Raw genomic sequence first — 16,954 nt, forward strand, 5'->3', positions numbered from 1 at the left:
CTAAAAATTAAACGCCTATACGTGCACCAAGTAAGCACGCGTTAACTGAACGGAATACATTACTAAACGTTTCTTCGCTCGCAGGGCTTTCTCTGTGTGTTGTGTATATATTTTTTATCTCCCCCGCCAGCTCTTCTACCCCAAGGTCAAAGCTGATGGAAATTCGTAAATAATATTTTGACAACAATGGCAAATTCTCGCCAAACGAATACGCGCGCGTGTGTTTTTGTCCGTTACGATTATTCGACGCGAGTTTCATTATAATGTGCAAGTATCGAAAGAACGTTGCGAACCTTTCGGCCAAAAATTAATTATGAATAATATTGATATATAGGCTACGTTTAATAATAGTGTACATTGTAAGACTGGCAAACCGTTTGACCATTATTATTTTGCGTACGGTTTGGAACAAGAAAAAAACAACAACGACAGCCCATTCCTCGTCACATTTTCCGACACGGATTGTACTGGCATATAAGATTTTTATATCATACGTAACACTTGCGTTTGGCCAATGAATTGCTCCGTAAACTGTGTTTCGCATTGCCACTTATATGTAGGACACGTCATAGGTGATATGAATGCGGACACATTTGTACCACAATGCTCTAACGTGGATGATTTATGCGGCGATCGATGCACATTTTAAGGGAGGTTGGCATCATTTCAGTAGACCATAGCAAACCTTTGAACGAAATATGCACACATGTACTTACGAAAACATTTCCAGTGCGAGAGGGAGTGATTTAACATTTAAATAGCCCAAACTGACCCCCGTCATCCACCCCTGTCAACCACGTGAAACAGCTATTATGTACAACAGCATTTATGTTTAACTCTTAAATGCTAAAAACCATTGTAAATGAGTTACTCGTTCGAACTCACTGTTTTTAACCGGTTCACCGGTACCGGATGACGAGAACCGACTGCGGATCCATCCAGCTGTTGCGCAACGCAAAAAAATTCCTCGTGGATTACATTTTCTTTTTCAATTTTCGATGCCTATGTATATACGTATAAAATGTGATATTCTATTTTATTGTATTCGAATACATAACTAGTCCTTGACACGGACGTACGCATATTAGTATGTATTATTACTTACAAGCATGAGTTGGACCGACACAAAAACCATGTAATTCATGACCATATATAATGTTTCTTGTACCACTCGGGTCAGAAATATAATGCGTTTCTTATTGTACTGGAAACGAATTGAAACGCATCGCCCAAGTGCAGCGCTTGATCGTCACGGTACGGTGCGCGCGTTGTGGACTTCAAATATCCGGCTGGAGGGAGACGAAAAAAAAAATTAATAATAGTAAATAAATAACGGACATGCGTATACGCATTTCCGCGGTAATCACAAACGGCAAATTAAAAGAATTAAAAACAATTTGGCAACAGAACAATCCGGTACAAAGCTAAACACAGACTCATAAAGGTCAGGCGTATGTGTACATGAACGTGTCGTATAGATTTTCCACCAACCCGTAGACCGGAAACCGAATTCCGTCACTTTCAATTCGGTACAGGAAAGTCTTTAGGGTCTGGCCGTTCCCGACAAAACGATTTTCATATAATATCGATTTCTGTGCAATATGATAAATATAATTAATTTAAAATAATTATATAAATATTATTAACGTAGGGAATGTATATTTATGTAAATTAATGTCAAACGATAATTTGTTTGTCACGTGTAATCTCCGAAACTACTCATTCAATTACCATGCAGGTTTTTTTTAATGTTAGAGTATACCGTCGAAAAAGTTTGGGGCTTAATTTAATTTAATAACTTTTGTCTTGAGAAAAAATTACTTGGTAACTTGGACTGAGCTAAACGAAACAGCTAGTGTTATAATAAATCAATGTAAAAACATTTTTTAGTAGTAATTTCAGGCTTAAATCGTCTGCTACGAAACCGATACAACAGATATAAAATGTTATCAACTATTTTAATTAAATAAAAGCGATATCAGCCGTCGTTCATCTACTACAATTACGGTCGTGAAACACAATTTAACTGTTGAGGGAAAATGCATGACGACTTGTACTCCGTAAAGAACGCGTTTTACCAACATTTGGTTATACAACGTATTCTTTGAGGTGAGCTCGTAAACTTACCATAAAATACTATTATGGCATACTATATTTTTTTATTTGCACAATATTTTTTCAAAAATTTATGATTCGTGAAAAACGTTTCCTTCCCTACCCCTAACAACATCAAACGTGCCGTAGTAGTAAAAATGTACAACGACCGTGTGATCTTAAAAATCTAAAATAATAGATCTATTTTATTCGTATATTAAACGAACACACGCAAATTTGTTGTTCGCCAGCTGTACGCGCGATACTATGGTACTCGGAGGATTATCGACGACATGTGTTAGTCTCGTGTACCGTTGACTCGCGTGAATCACGTTAGAAGGAGATTTTAAACGCCGAGGGGATTAGACGGAATGCCGAGGGTCGCACATCGCGTTCGACTAACAAAAATGATGATCGTCGCATGCAGAAGCCGAGGCACCATCGAAAGGGACGTGGGACGTTTTTCCACCACGTTTCGGTGTACTTTTCGCTTGCATCGGGTGCAACGCGAAGCGCGACGTCCTTGCGCGAAAATCGGCGTGGCACGGGGCGCGGACGAAAACAACAATCGAAAAATATCATAAAAAAAACGCTCCGCCACCGATTTACGACAGTTCATTATCGTTTAGCACGGTGAATAATTCGACAACACACGCACACACAATTTTAATAATGAAAAATAATAATGGAATCGCTTCCGTCGTGGAAATCCATTTGACACGGCTGGTTTCGACACTGCATCTCAATGTTCGCGTACGATATCGCATTGCAATGTCCGCTATAATTTACTGCACCGCACACGATGCATGGCTTTGATGGACGACGAGGTGCTGATATATGGATATTATTAATTTATTCCCCGCCTTCTGCGATCCTCTTTTCCCACCAGGCCGACGATTACAATTCGTCCGAATCGATATCAAAGCTTGACCGCAATGTTATTATTATAATTATTGTCGGAACGATACGTTATCTTATGCATAATACCTACAGAGTATTATCGTGTGCACTTGATATTCCACATGTATGAATACGATAGTTGAATTGGCCAACCGGAGCATCGTATTACGTATAATTCACGTACGTGAAAACTAATGTTTATCAATACTAGGCGATTCGTTGGTCAGTGTTAGCCGTTGGGGACTCGCGATTGTGTTCAAAGTGAAAATATCAAACATGCGGCCAAACGTAATTATGATCGATAAAATAAGGTTTCTCGCTCGTGGCATAAAGTTCGAAAGCCAATCCAATAACTGATGTTTAAGTAGTATATAATTAAATTTCAGTACCTACGTTGTAACAGTAATACTGTGTTATACGTAGAAAGTAGATACTTAAAGAGTTTAACCTGATGAATCTCTTCATATTGTAATTTTTATAGCATTTAAGAGAAATGTGTGTACTGTTTAAAATAAAAAAAGTTTTTCTCCAAAAGCATACGCGAAAAAAATGTTTCTGATTTAGTTTAAATTAGGCTCGAGGCTTGAATATTATATGGAAACCTTTAAATTATATGATTATCGTGTCGAAAGAAGGATACAACCCCCTTACCCCTGAAATATCAGAAAAATGTTATAAAAATATGACTTAACCTGCAAATGTAATAGTTATTTTAAAGTTTCCCGTGAAACTAGCGAATAAAATTTATAAATATATACATAATGAGTTATAAAGAATAATATTCATTGACAGTGTACATTTTACATTTGTTCCACCCCTACCTCTTGACATTTTTTCCTGCATTAGCCCCTGATGTACTTTTATACAGAAATAGGATAGCGAACTATGTATAATCCGGATTATAATCAAATTGATGTTATTATTGTTACGTGTGTAGGTTATTATACGAGGCGATTTGAAGTCTCCGGACGTTTTTTTTTCTTTTCCCGAACTTCCAAATGTTTAAAATGCCGTCAAGCTGTCACTTCCAAACATTAAATGTATCTTTCCGTAAGCCTTTTGACGTCCGCGATGAGTGCGCGCCCAATCATTTCCGTCAATAATTTGATTCGTATCTTCTCTTTCGTCTTTGAACGGTTCTGTGAACATTTATGCGGTACGAGACGTTCTTTGCCGGTCTAGTCCATGTACGTCTAAACTGCTATTTTTGCTTTTTTCATCGACTTCACATCAAACTAATTGGATATTATTACAACCTGTGCATTTTATAAGAAATTTTCACTGGGCGACAAAAAATGTTTTTCTCAAAATAGTCAATGTATAATACACAGTACGATTATAGTATTACACGTTTGTTTCACATTATTTCGCCCAATCTTTTAAGATACTGTCAACAGAGTATAATCACTGGACGACATTTTTATCGCCTAGTTAAATAGTTAAAAAATGCACCGATTTCAATTGAATCCTATTATCACATGAGCGTTTGATGTAGTGAATTTACGAGTATATATCAGATACAATGAAATAAAATAATGCCATTTGTTTGAGCTTGATCGAATGTTATTTGCAATTGTCTATTTTATTTTCTAACGATTTAGATGCATGTTTGAAAATCACAGAGATGATTGAAGTGAGTATATAGAGAATCGGACAAACCCACGTTTCAAAAACGAAGTGTGGATAAAATAATTGTTCGTCTCTTACATGAACTCTGATTCTGTCCATACAGGTTTCACTACGTACATTTTCATTGGAATACGCGAATACCTGTTTTCATTCCGCTACACCAGTATTATAATATGTATTTGTTTTACTATCGATTTTTGCGTTGGCCAATCGACATAAATAGTAATAAGATCAATATCAAAGATATTAACAAAACTCGTATTTTTCTTATTTTTACTTGACCATCATGTGTATAAAGAGTATCGTTGTCGATCACGCTGTTTAAAAGACGCATCCAAATCGGTAACAGCTGCCTCCTCATTACTGTAATATTTGATACGTATTATATATTATAATTATATAAACAAATATTTATTACATAGCCAATTGATTAATTTGAACGATTTGGTTACATGAAATTATGTTTCACTTATGTTTTTACAGGACAAACTGTTGAACAAACTTGATGAGAAAGAACAAGACGAGGCGAAAACGCCGGAAGAAGAGGTGAGTCCGAAAACGATAATTCTATACTTATCTTGTATACTATATACCCTCTGTCACCGTTACTTTTATACACACATACATACACACAAATACTATTCATATATAAGTATGTAATAAAAAGGACAAATATTTTTGTTTTGTCTGATAAATTTTTAATCGTTTAAATGTACCGGCTGTAAATTAAACTCGGTCTATGACGCTATATCGGAAATGTTCTCAATACTTTATCACAGAGCTGTCTTCTCCGGAGTTTTTCAGATATTGTTTTTATTCATTCGTTAGATAAAGATAACATACATGCATTTTGAATGGTCTTCGTGAACGCAAAATACAACTAATACCCTATACCATATTATATGATATATTCCTCTCTTCGATTATCTTCTCGCATTATCCTGGTTTTATTTATCGAGCTGTGAAAATAGAATTTGATTTATACATAAAACTATAGTACGATTGTTTCTGATACGTTTTTTTGGTCCTCTAAGTCACGATATAGAATCCAATACTATACATTTTACTTTATCTATGAAATACCGGTCCATCCTGCTAAATCCTGCGCACCAATTTCAAATCGACAGCATATTATATTATTATTACAGCATTATATTTATAAAAACAAATCTTTTACTCTTCACCGGTATATATACGACGTGTATAGCCAACAAATAAAAGCCACAAATAAAAACCTATTGACTACAGTACCAAAAATCACACTCCGGAGGCTAAAAATGTTAGAAAATGAAGCACTCGGTGTAAAAATATAAAAAACAACCTTTGACTCTAGAACGATGCAAGACAATCCAATTTAATATAATATAATATTTATTGTCATATTCTTTAAGACTCAACATCAATATAATAATACATACACGTATTTACTCGAATAAAAAATATCATCGTGTTTTTAGTTTATTATTATTTACTATCTAGATATCATGCGTTACTGAGCTTTACTATTCTTTTTTTTATTAATTCCTATTTTTGTTTCGTACTAGAAAAACACATAGTATGAAATGAAGTCCTCCTGCTTTGTTCGTCGAATATTGTGCACGGAAAATATTGTATACATAAGGCGTATGTGTACACTGGGTGTAGCATAAATAAAAAAAAGTTGCATTATTAACGATAAATACATTTTAAAAATAATCGACTTAATTCTACACTTTTATTTGGCTCGTATAAACACGTTTTTTATAACGTGATGCAAAAAAAAAAAAAAAAATAAAATAGACTTAAAGCAAATATAAATTGTTTATCAACATATTTTTCCAATGTTATTAGTATTTTTATTTGTCGAAGCAAAGAAGTGTTTACTAATGAATTTTATTAAACTAGTTTATGCTAATGGCACATTGACATAAATTTAAATACTCAACTGGATCAACAAATTAGAATCTAATTATTAGATCATCAAATATAATTAAAATCAATTAAAAATCAATATTGCGATTAATTAGAACGCGTATTTTATTGTTGTTTCACCCTCATGCTTTGGTATCAATCGATGTCAACAGTTAACAGTTATGTACAAATAATCGGCTGTTAATTTTTTTATGTTTTTTTGAAGAGAAAAAAAACTAATGTGATGGGTGACATATAATTTAAACAAAAAGTAGATTATTAAGATGTATGAACTACATGTGTATAAAAAATCTTTGAAGTTCTTCGTTTTAATATCAAAGGTAGAGCTTTTTTCTTCAAATTTTACGACTGTTTTCATCTTTAAAACATGTATCATCTCGTAAAAAATACTATTTTATTCAATATCAAGTCAATCCTAATAAGAATATGAAACTAATACACATTTAGGAAAATCAGTGAAAAATGAATATTGTTAGGTTTTATCCTCAGTACATTTATTATCATGTGCGATTTAGAACCACTGGCGCATTGTTTCGGCTATTTTTACAATCAAGCGACTACCATATGAAACGCGCGTTTTCGTCCGTTTGACCGTTTCGATTCCGTTTCATGTAGACACGCTCAAATAGGAATAGTTATTGTTATATCACGTACAGGCAACATCAAACAATGCAACAAGTCTTAAGGTTGGCATACATTTATTTATTTTACCGTACTAAGATTTATATACAACAATATTAATTAATAATTTAACACGAAAAGGAGGGATCCGCATTGACGATGAAAATGATACGCCTAATGGGTTCATTTAACAAATAATTCGTTGAGGATAGTGGCATGAAAAAAGGGACTGAATGTCGGATAAATCTTTGAGATATTTTAAAACTAATCAGGGATAGAAGAGTAGGTGATTTAGATGTGCTGTGGCGCATAGCTTTTGAATTTTGTCAGAATAGTTAATGTACACTTGACTACGTTTCATTTTGTTGTAAAAACCCTTGCTAACTGTTATTATTGTCATTATCGGTATACGTGAAATAAGTTTTGAGATGCATAACGTGTGAGGTCGTGTTATTTCGAGTACAGACACCATATGGATGACCAAACATTGTAAATTCGATCGCCACGCTATGCATGCCAAAATTGATTTCATTGATAATAGGGGTTGACGGTAGTATTTGTTTCGTACAAACATGAAATATTTATAAGCGGTGAGTATAAGCGGTCAATATAATATTAGCTGCCGGTTTAGTTTCTCGAAACAGTGATGTCTGGTACCTAATAATGATGAAAAAATTTCGGATTAGCCGAAATTCGAAAATCCGTAATCCGTATTTTACTCTAAAATCAGATTTTGATGGTTTTAAATCCGAATTTCAGAAAATTGAAATTGAAAAATTGAATTAATATTATTTTATATATGCCTAAAAATAAAAACGTTGATAATTATAAATATTTTGTAATAAATTGATTTTTTTCGTTAAAATACAGAAATCCAAAATGTTAAACTCAAAATTTGGATATTGAAATCCATAAATCCGGATTTGTTGGATTTTCAGAAAATCCGGATTTAATTTCTATTACTCTATTGTAAAAATTTATAGACTTTATCAGTATTAACTTTTATTTAAATCGCTGAATATTTTTTGCACATGTTTTTCATAAAGATAAAAAACGCACTTAAATCATATTTTTTCTTTTTTAACGCAATCATGAAAGTAGATATGAGGTCAAGAAGATAAAAAATTACTGATTTAATCATGTATCAATGCGAAAACTGGACGTGAGGTTATTCCCAACGATCTATCAATTTTCATTCATATAAATATTCAAATAGGGCATGTATTGGTAATTTGAATAATTCTAATGCTTCCGTAATATTAAAATAATTACATTAGTTTTCCTTCGATTGTTCTTGGTTGTTATTTTTTCGTTTCCTTATTATCCTAACCTTAAAATATGCACTTCGGTGCATTATAGTTACAAATTAATTATAAGTGCTTAGTTATTTAAAAATGTAACATCAATATTTTATAATACAACAATACAAATACATTTACCCATATTTCAAAATATAAATGATGTTCAGTCGTTTGACGTGTAATTTGTATTAATATAATTATTTGTATTTCATATTAAAATATCTTTACCATAATCAAGATTAATTATCTACCTTATTATATACTATAGCTGTCAAATATGGTCTGCCGTGTCGTAATTCAAATTTACACACCATAAATGTTGTTTTCATATAAAATAATACGGGATAACATTTCCACACATTTGCCCAGAAAATCGATGTTTTATAATTTTCAGAAGACATATTTATCCGTTTTGAAGGTCAGATCCATCCCATTTGCGTTTTCGGAAGATTGCGTAAATCCAGTGCATCGCACATTCAAGCACGTACTTAATTTTAAGTCAAGAATGTTATGTACATTTAAGATGCGACTCGGTAACATTTTACTTTTTCGTTTGTTATTCTTTTACAAACGTAAACATTTGTTTTAAAAAAGATTTACAACTCACTGAATATTACAGTCAATCGTATTTTATCACTCTCGATCACTGAACTCTTTCCCTTCTAACTGCAAATAAAAAACACCATCTTTCTGTAATAAATCAAATAAAAAGTATCTGCTTACACACTTTGATGGATTCGAAAACACAATTTTCGGCCATGCTAACGACTGAATTTTCTTATGACTATTTATTTAAAAAAATATAATTATACTATATTATATTATAATTATATGATGCAATAATATCAAATTAAAAAAACCGTTGAAAGTTAAATCTTAACAAATTTTTATTTTTTACGTTATTTAAAATATAAAACTACATAATAGCTAATTGCTAATAACATTTATAAAGTGTATGTAATTTTTCGGTCTAGCCAATGTACAATTGTACAATATTGTGTAATCTAACATTTGAAAATTTATCCTGTATTAAGTTCTTCAAACATAAGAGTTTTAGATATTTTAATATGAAATATTAAAAATATAATATTATGAAATAAGAATCACTATATTTTTTACCTTTTGGATAGAATTATTTTTTTGATTCATATTGAAAAAATTGAAAATATTTATTTTTAAATGAGTCTAACTATTTCATTGAGTACAAAAGTATATATAACATTTTTATAATAAGTTTATATTTTATTTTTAAGTTTATAAAATTTTATTTGAGCACAATTTATATAATTCTTAACTATGTTTATGCTTAAAAATTGATTAATTATAACACATTTTTCTTCAATACTTCATTTTGAGAAAATATTTCAAAGAGTATATTATTACTTACGTGATTACACTTTACCGAATAAAAAAAAAAACAATTTTTTCGACATGAGAAGTAATTAGTGATTGGAACTGTATTTATTCATTTTTTTTTTTAGAAAAATAAGAAAACAAATAACTCATCGAGTTGCTGGCTAGCCGTGACATGGTTTGATAACTTGCAATAAAATAAAATGGTATTGATTATTCCCGAAAGTATAATTATATAGTCTATTAGTCTTGGCGTTACACAGTTTTCGACTAAAGGAAATAATAATGATTTAATATAAACATGTATATTAAACACAAAGGAAAACGTCATACATTTAAACACACACTCGCACACGCACACACATACACACATACACACCACTAAATATTGAAAATCCCTTTAGGAAACGTTTTAAAATTCCACTCACGAATCCTTTTACACAGAGTATTGGTTGGAAAGAATCTGTTATGAGTACTATGACATGTATATTACAGCATATTCGCATAAGAACGTACAGCTAGTACATAAAGTCTCTAATGTATATATTTGTAGGAATATATTCTACAATATATTACATATATATATTTAATGATATGTGAATGTATAATGTGTATGTTATTTTCGGAGTTTGGAACGTTCAACATAAATACCCATCTACGTTTAGAATCGCGTCAGCGAGTCGTATTTATGAATCGATTCTGTTTACTGAACTGCGTGATCATGACTTTAGAGTTTTTTCTTCACAAGATATCCAAAACATTGTCATTAAAGAATGACATAATTTCCACGACTATCGACAAAAACGAAATACCGATGAACCAGTTATACGTCCACTGAAGATCGTGAACAATTTGATTATATCTTTGCTTCTCTGCTGCAGTATAATTATCTATTAAGCAATACAGTTCGAAAAAAATTAACACTTTTTAATAAAGGTCCCACGACGCATATAAGTGATCATCAATTATTATATATTTTATTTTTGGCGGAAATTGTTTTTATTTCAAATTACATGTCCGATTTTTTATCGTAATAACACTAATATTTATCCGTTCCATCACAAGTCATACATATTACACGTAAACACATATAAATAAATAATTTAACTAAATTACCTGACCTCACCCTATTGATATTTTACTACTTTAGATTAGAGCAATTATATTTGAATATAAAAATATCAAGTTGAACAAAGAGCATTCGAATGATCATTATTTATATTTACATGACATTAATTTACTCATAATTATTGTAAAAATAAAATATTAAACAAAATACGATATTTGCTAGGTAACCAAAAATTGAAAAATGTAAACATACAGCCCAAAGCTAAAATTGTTTACACACTTAAAAATGTGATTTTCAAAAAGTCCTTTGTTTTAGTACTCGCTTATGCAATATAATGTTAAATACCTACATTCCATCGAAATTTCAAATAATTCAATATGGTATAGCTCTAGCTACTCGTCGATCACTGAGTGATTGAGTGGTATATTTTCAATATTATGCATTGTGTAGAGAATTACATACAATGTTTAAATATAAAATATTATTGTAATGGGAAATTGAAAAATAGAAATGTAATTTATAAATACATTCATACGCTTGTACGGCTGAAGAATTTGTACGAATGAAAACATTGACTGAAATGTATATACTGTGTGAAGTCGGTGATCCACAGGAATCTCTGCAAAGTTAAATATTTTCGGTGTGTGGTTTTTGTCTGTTTTTGCCGTTAGCAAAATCGTGCATGGTGTTTATACAATTAATCAAAAAAAATAAATGTATAAATAAATAATAATAATATTAGACTGAATTTTAGAATACGCTCGTTTACTGCTAATCAGTAGCGACAAGTGCGTGAACGAATTTTAGTCAGTTTTTTCCTCATAGTATCCATCCTAAAAATAAATATTTGCAATGTTCGTAAGAAAATAACGGTTTTGTACAATTCTAAATGTCGACTGTTTCGAACAAACGAAATTCGACCGTTTGGGCGGATTTATATAATATATTTATGTGGGTAGTGCATATTAACATATTAATATGTTATCCGAACAATTGTTGAAATTCGATTACCACGGAAACAATACCTATGGTATAATATTGATTTCACTTTTCAACAAAATTGGAAATTTAACGATTCGTCAAACATCATTCTGAATGTTATTTAATTCCATATCAATTAATTATCATAATATCCATCGAAACAATGTTTAAATAAACTTGTGTCATTTTAATGATTATCATGGTTTTTTAATTTCTTAAATTAGAAAGTTCGTTTTAAACATTATTCATTCTACGAAAAAAGTATACATATAATCAAAACCACGGAACGTCACGGACCACGTAGGATATAGGATATGGACTAATATTAGAATCTATAAAAAAAATTGCTTGAAATCTGTACATTATTGACATTATAATTTTTCCATTTATTTAATATTAAACATTTAAAAAGAGAATAAAGGAAAAAATCTTTGTTTGACATCATTACAGTAACGTTGTAATGGAAATATTGAAAATGTAAGGAGAAAGAAAAACATGTATTTGATTAAAGTTTTAAAAAAGCCAGTAAATAATGGTGTAAGAAAAACTATTGAAATTTTGTAAAACGATCTCTTTAAAATATTACTGCAGGCTGATTTTGAATCTAAAAAGTTACTAGAGAAAAATGTTGTACTTGTATTTCTATAAAGAGTTTGCAGTAAAAAATAAAATAAATAAAGATAAAACCATATGATTTGCTTCACTCAGAATCTAAAACAATATTAAACGGTAACAATCGAAATATTTCCTTCTATTTATAATCCATATATTTGCCACTGTTCTTAAGGTAATATTTGATTTTCTTATAGATTAAAATGTTGGTTAACTAAAATTAAAGTGTTTAATTTTTCTTATTCAAGTATATAATTCATTATTAATATAGTAATTCTTTCAATTTACGTTACCTTATAAAAGTATCTTTTTAATTTAATATACTGGTAGTAAGCCACTTTATCACTATTTTATCTATTCAGATTAATATTACACACATAAAACCAAAATAATAACAAATAATCACAAACTGCAGAATTTACTATCATATATTATATGAACAATAAAAATGTTCCTATAGTTTTTTTTTTTTTTTTTCAAAAAATTTATAAGACTGGATATTGTTATTGTATTTTCTATATTTCAAACACCATATTTAAATATAAGTATCTGCTTTAAAATTTTTTCATTACACTAGTATAACTAAATGATGAATGGAAATTAGTTATATATACGTGAGTGATCTAACGATTAATATTATCATCTTTAAATAATAGTAATAATAATAATAACGTGCTGAAATATCGTTGTTTTAATGTAATAGTTAAATTGATAAATATGTCTTTTAAGAGGTTTAAATATTTAAATATAATGTTAGTGAACGTAAGTGGAAGTGTAAATTTTAATATTTTGTCATATAAGCTTAAGTACTGCAGTACACCTGTCCTACATTAAACCATTATTCCCGGTGCCCTAAATGCATTATATTCTACCTTTACGTTGTACGGTTATATACACATGGAAAAATCGATTACTTGGGTCACTAAAACCCTAAATCCTTAATAAAAGATAGCGAATAAAAAAAAAATAATAATATATTAAAAATATTAATAATGAGCAAGTTTTACACCATTATTCCTAACCTGCGATATTGTTGTACATACGTTATAGGGGCCTAATTTTAAAAATGTTCTCGTAAAATGTGTCCCGACTTATAGGTATATATATAAAAGTATACTATTATAAATGAGGAACGCGAGGTGAACAGCCAAATGCCAAGACATATATTGACCAAATAATTAAATTATGAGCTTGACATTTAAAACAGTTTAGGTGGATGGTAATGAGGTAAGAAATTAAAACGATGTATAATAATTCATTTAACGGTTAAAATTTTAATTGTTACAGAAATAATTAATACCCAAATTATAATAATTATTAAAATACATACAGCGAACTATATTATTTATAGAACAGCGAAACGTTATTGGATCCCCACGTAAGATGCAACATCATTAAATGTCTTCCGTGACCTTAATGAAGCCAAATCGATGCAGGAACAATGAAATAATAAAAAAACAAATCAATAATATTTCATTCGGTATCACGCATTTATACTCGAATTACACATATTCGGTACTATGATATGCGCACGAAAAAATAAAATAAAAATAATAATAAAGCTACTGATATTAAACATTAAAATACATTTTCAATACAGTCACAGAATTAAAATACTTTAACATCGGGTCGAAACTTATTACATATAAACATTGTTTATATGAAATGCGTCCATGTAAATTAATTTTTTGCAATCAAACGATATTTTATTATTCAAATCGTATTTACTCCTAAAATACACGGAGCACCCTTCTTGTTGGATGTTGTATTTTTACAATAGTGATGGTATATTTAAGCTCACCAGTACATTATTGAAATAAACGTCAGAGTCGATCATGTGAGCATAGAAATCGAATTTAACATACATACATAAACGGTTGATGTTTAGAAGACAATAATATTATACGATCACTTTTTAGCTGTTCATAAATAATGTTCTTATAAAACGTCAGAGCTGATCGTGTGAGCATATAAATCGAATTTAACATGTATATATACGGTTGATGTTCAAAACACGATAATATTAAACGACCATTTTTTAGCTGTTCATAAATAATATTCTTATATCGCCTATATTACATTCGTATTTAACCGGAACGATGGGCTTTTTCATTTTTTTCATTCGAAATTATTCCTTTTTCATTTTTTTCATTCGAAATTATTCAAAAACCATTTTATCGTAATATATTATTACGTTAAAAGTTAAAAGATATTTCGGGGAAAACAGGGTTAGAGTGATAAAAAAAAAAAAATCACTGGAGGACTAAATATATATCAGAAAGGAATGGATAACGACGATGAATTCGAATGTTTTGATTTAAAAGGTAAGACAACGTACGGGCACGGAGAAAAGTAAACAGACGTTAAAATATATTACGTAGTTAACGCCAGGCTCGCATGCTTCGAAAGATAATCGGTAATTATTTTTACTGTAAACATTGTAGGTTATTCGACCCACACAATCAGTGTTGCAACGGAAAGCCACTTTTGTCGGGACATGCTAATAATCATTAATTACACCGAATACACTTTGTGTGCGTTACCCAGCGAACTATCAATAATGCAAGTAACCCGTTTCGATTTATCTACAGCTGATTTTTACTAATCCTACGCATACATTGCAAGTTCAATGTACTGGGACGTGAACTAAAAAAAAAGTTCATTATAACGTTCAACTGCTACATATTCGTGTAAAAAAATAATCAATTTTTATGGATAGGTTTACATTTCAAAAAAATATATGTCCAATACCAATGTTAAAATAAAAACACATACGTATCCAATGGGTACTACCCATATGGTGACATGAATATTTTATGGTAATGAAATATTGAAAATATTCCGTTTTTATAAATTTGGCATTAATTGCCAATCAAACAACTCATTTCTAGAGCTACAGTCTGAGCGAGCAATTAAATATTCATACAATATCGAAATGATCAGAAATTTCAGGATTTTAATTGTTTTTTTACTTTTTTTATTTGGCATGTATTAATCGTATTCATTTGTCAGTCGAATTAATGAAATACAATCGTAGTTTAAAAATACCGAAAAACAATAATGGTGAGTTTTAAAGCACTGATACTTAGTGATTACTGTGCTGAAAATCATGAAAAACAATAAATTTGAAATATTTAAATCTAGTTGAAAAAATTTAAATTATATAATACAAATCAAGAATTTATACGATTTAAAAAACATCACTATGGATCAGTATATTTAAGTTGAATTAAATATAAACATTAAATTATTTTAGTCATTCTGCAATGCTAGTCCATTCATATATTCTATAAAAGTATTTTTGATTTGAAAAAAAAAAAACTTAATCCCGCAAAAACCAGTTCAATAGCCGTTCAATAGTAGCCAATATTAAAATTGCTATTCTCGTTACTCTCAACGTTGATCAAAACGAATGATAATAAGACGGTCGGAAAAGTATGAAGAAAATATGTGATCAACGCAATAAAAATTAAAATGCCTGTTGATATAATCACATTTTTAATCGAGTCGTTTTTTACATGAGTAATCTCGGGAAACATCACAAGTTCGATTAAATGACAGAGAATCCAATGTACAACAATATGCGACCGATCATCACCGAAATTAACATATTATGACGCTGAATCGTATCCTCAAATACTACTGGAATGTAGCCCTACAAATCTTGGTTGAAATCAAAATATTTATTGTAGTTTAACACATCCATATTAACATAGAAATAAACAAATAGCTTAAATATAGAAATAAATAAATGCTAACCTGGTGTATTATCATATTTGTAAAGCACGACCAGTTTCGAATTAAAAATTCTTCGTCAGGTCTATACTAGTTAATTAATTATATATATTAACGAGTTTTAACCATCGAAGACTTTTTAATTTTTATTTAATTTTTTTAATAGTTGATTACATTCATATTGTACTAATTCTGGAAATAATCGTAATCATCTCGCTAACGTCACGTTTGTGTGCACTCCCACTTGACCATATAATAGTGTAATATTACTGTTTAAAATCATTTCAAAATATCGGAACAAAAGTTTTACAGTATTTCGTCTAGAAGTTTTGCCATTGTCAGAAGTTTACAAGTTAAATCGATAAAATTATAATTAATATTGTTCTATATGTTGTATTCATGAATTGGTTTGGAGAAACGTACTTGAAAAAATAGAACAAAACGGGGAACAACTATGTTATTATATTTTATATTGGTTTTCAATATAATATGGTATTTTTTTTCAAATTCTTTATTTTTAAACCATTTATTCCCTTATAGCTAAATCCTTTCACCTATATAAAGAATATTTTGCAAATCTTATTCAAATCATATTTAGAGCTCACCGGGTTTTCAATAACCTCAAGGATATTCAAAGATATTAAGAAAATCCTCCAATATATATTTAAAATACCGATCATAGATACATTCAATGAATATAAATATATATTTAAATGTTAGAATGATTGATTTATTAAAATCATATTTA

General features: G+C 30.0%; 1 protein-coding gene across 1 annotated transcript in view; it reads left to right on the forward strand.

Moving 5' to 3' along the window:
* Window positions 1–16,954, forward strand: part of LOC112681124 (AT-rich interactive domain-containing protein 4B) — a 61,550-nt gene that overhangs the window by 27,171 nt on the left and 17,425 nt on the right. The window contains exon 2 of the mRNA XM_025551395.1: window positions 5,107–5,169. Within this exon, the coding sequence (XP_025407180.1) occupies window positions 5,107–5,169 (63 nt within the window). The remainder of the gene's footprint in view (window positions 1–5,106; window positions 5,170–16,954) is intronic.

This window comes from Sipha flava, unplaced genomic scaffold, assembly GCF_003268045.1.
Source record: "Sipha flava isolate LNK unplaced genomic scaffold, YSA_version1 101_pilon_pilon, whole genome shotgun sequence".
In the NCBI taxonomy this organism is placed as follows: Eukaryota; Metazoa; Arthropoda; class Insecta; order Hemiptera; family Aphididae; genus Sipha; species Sipha flava.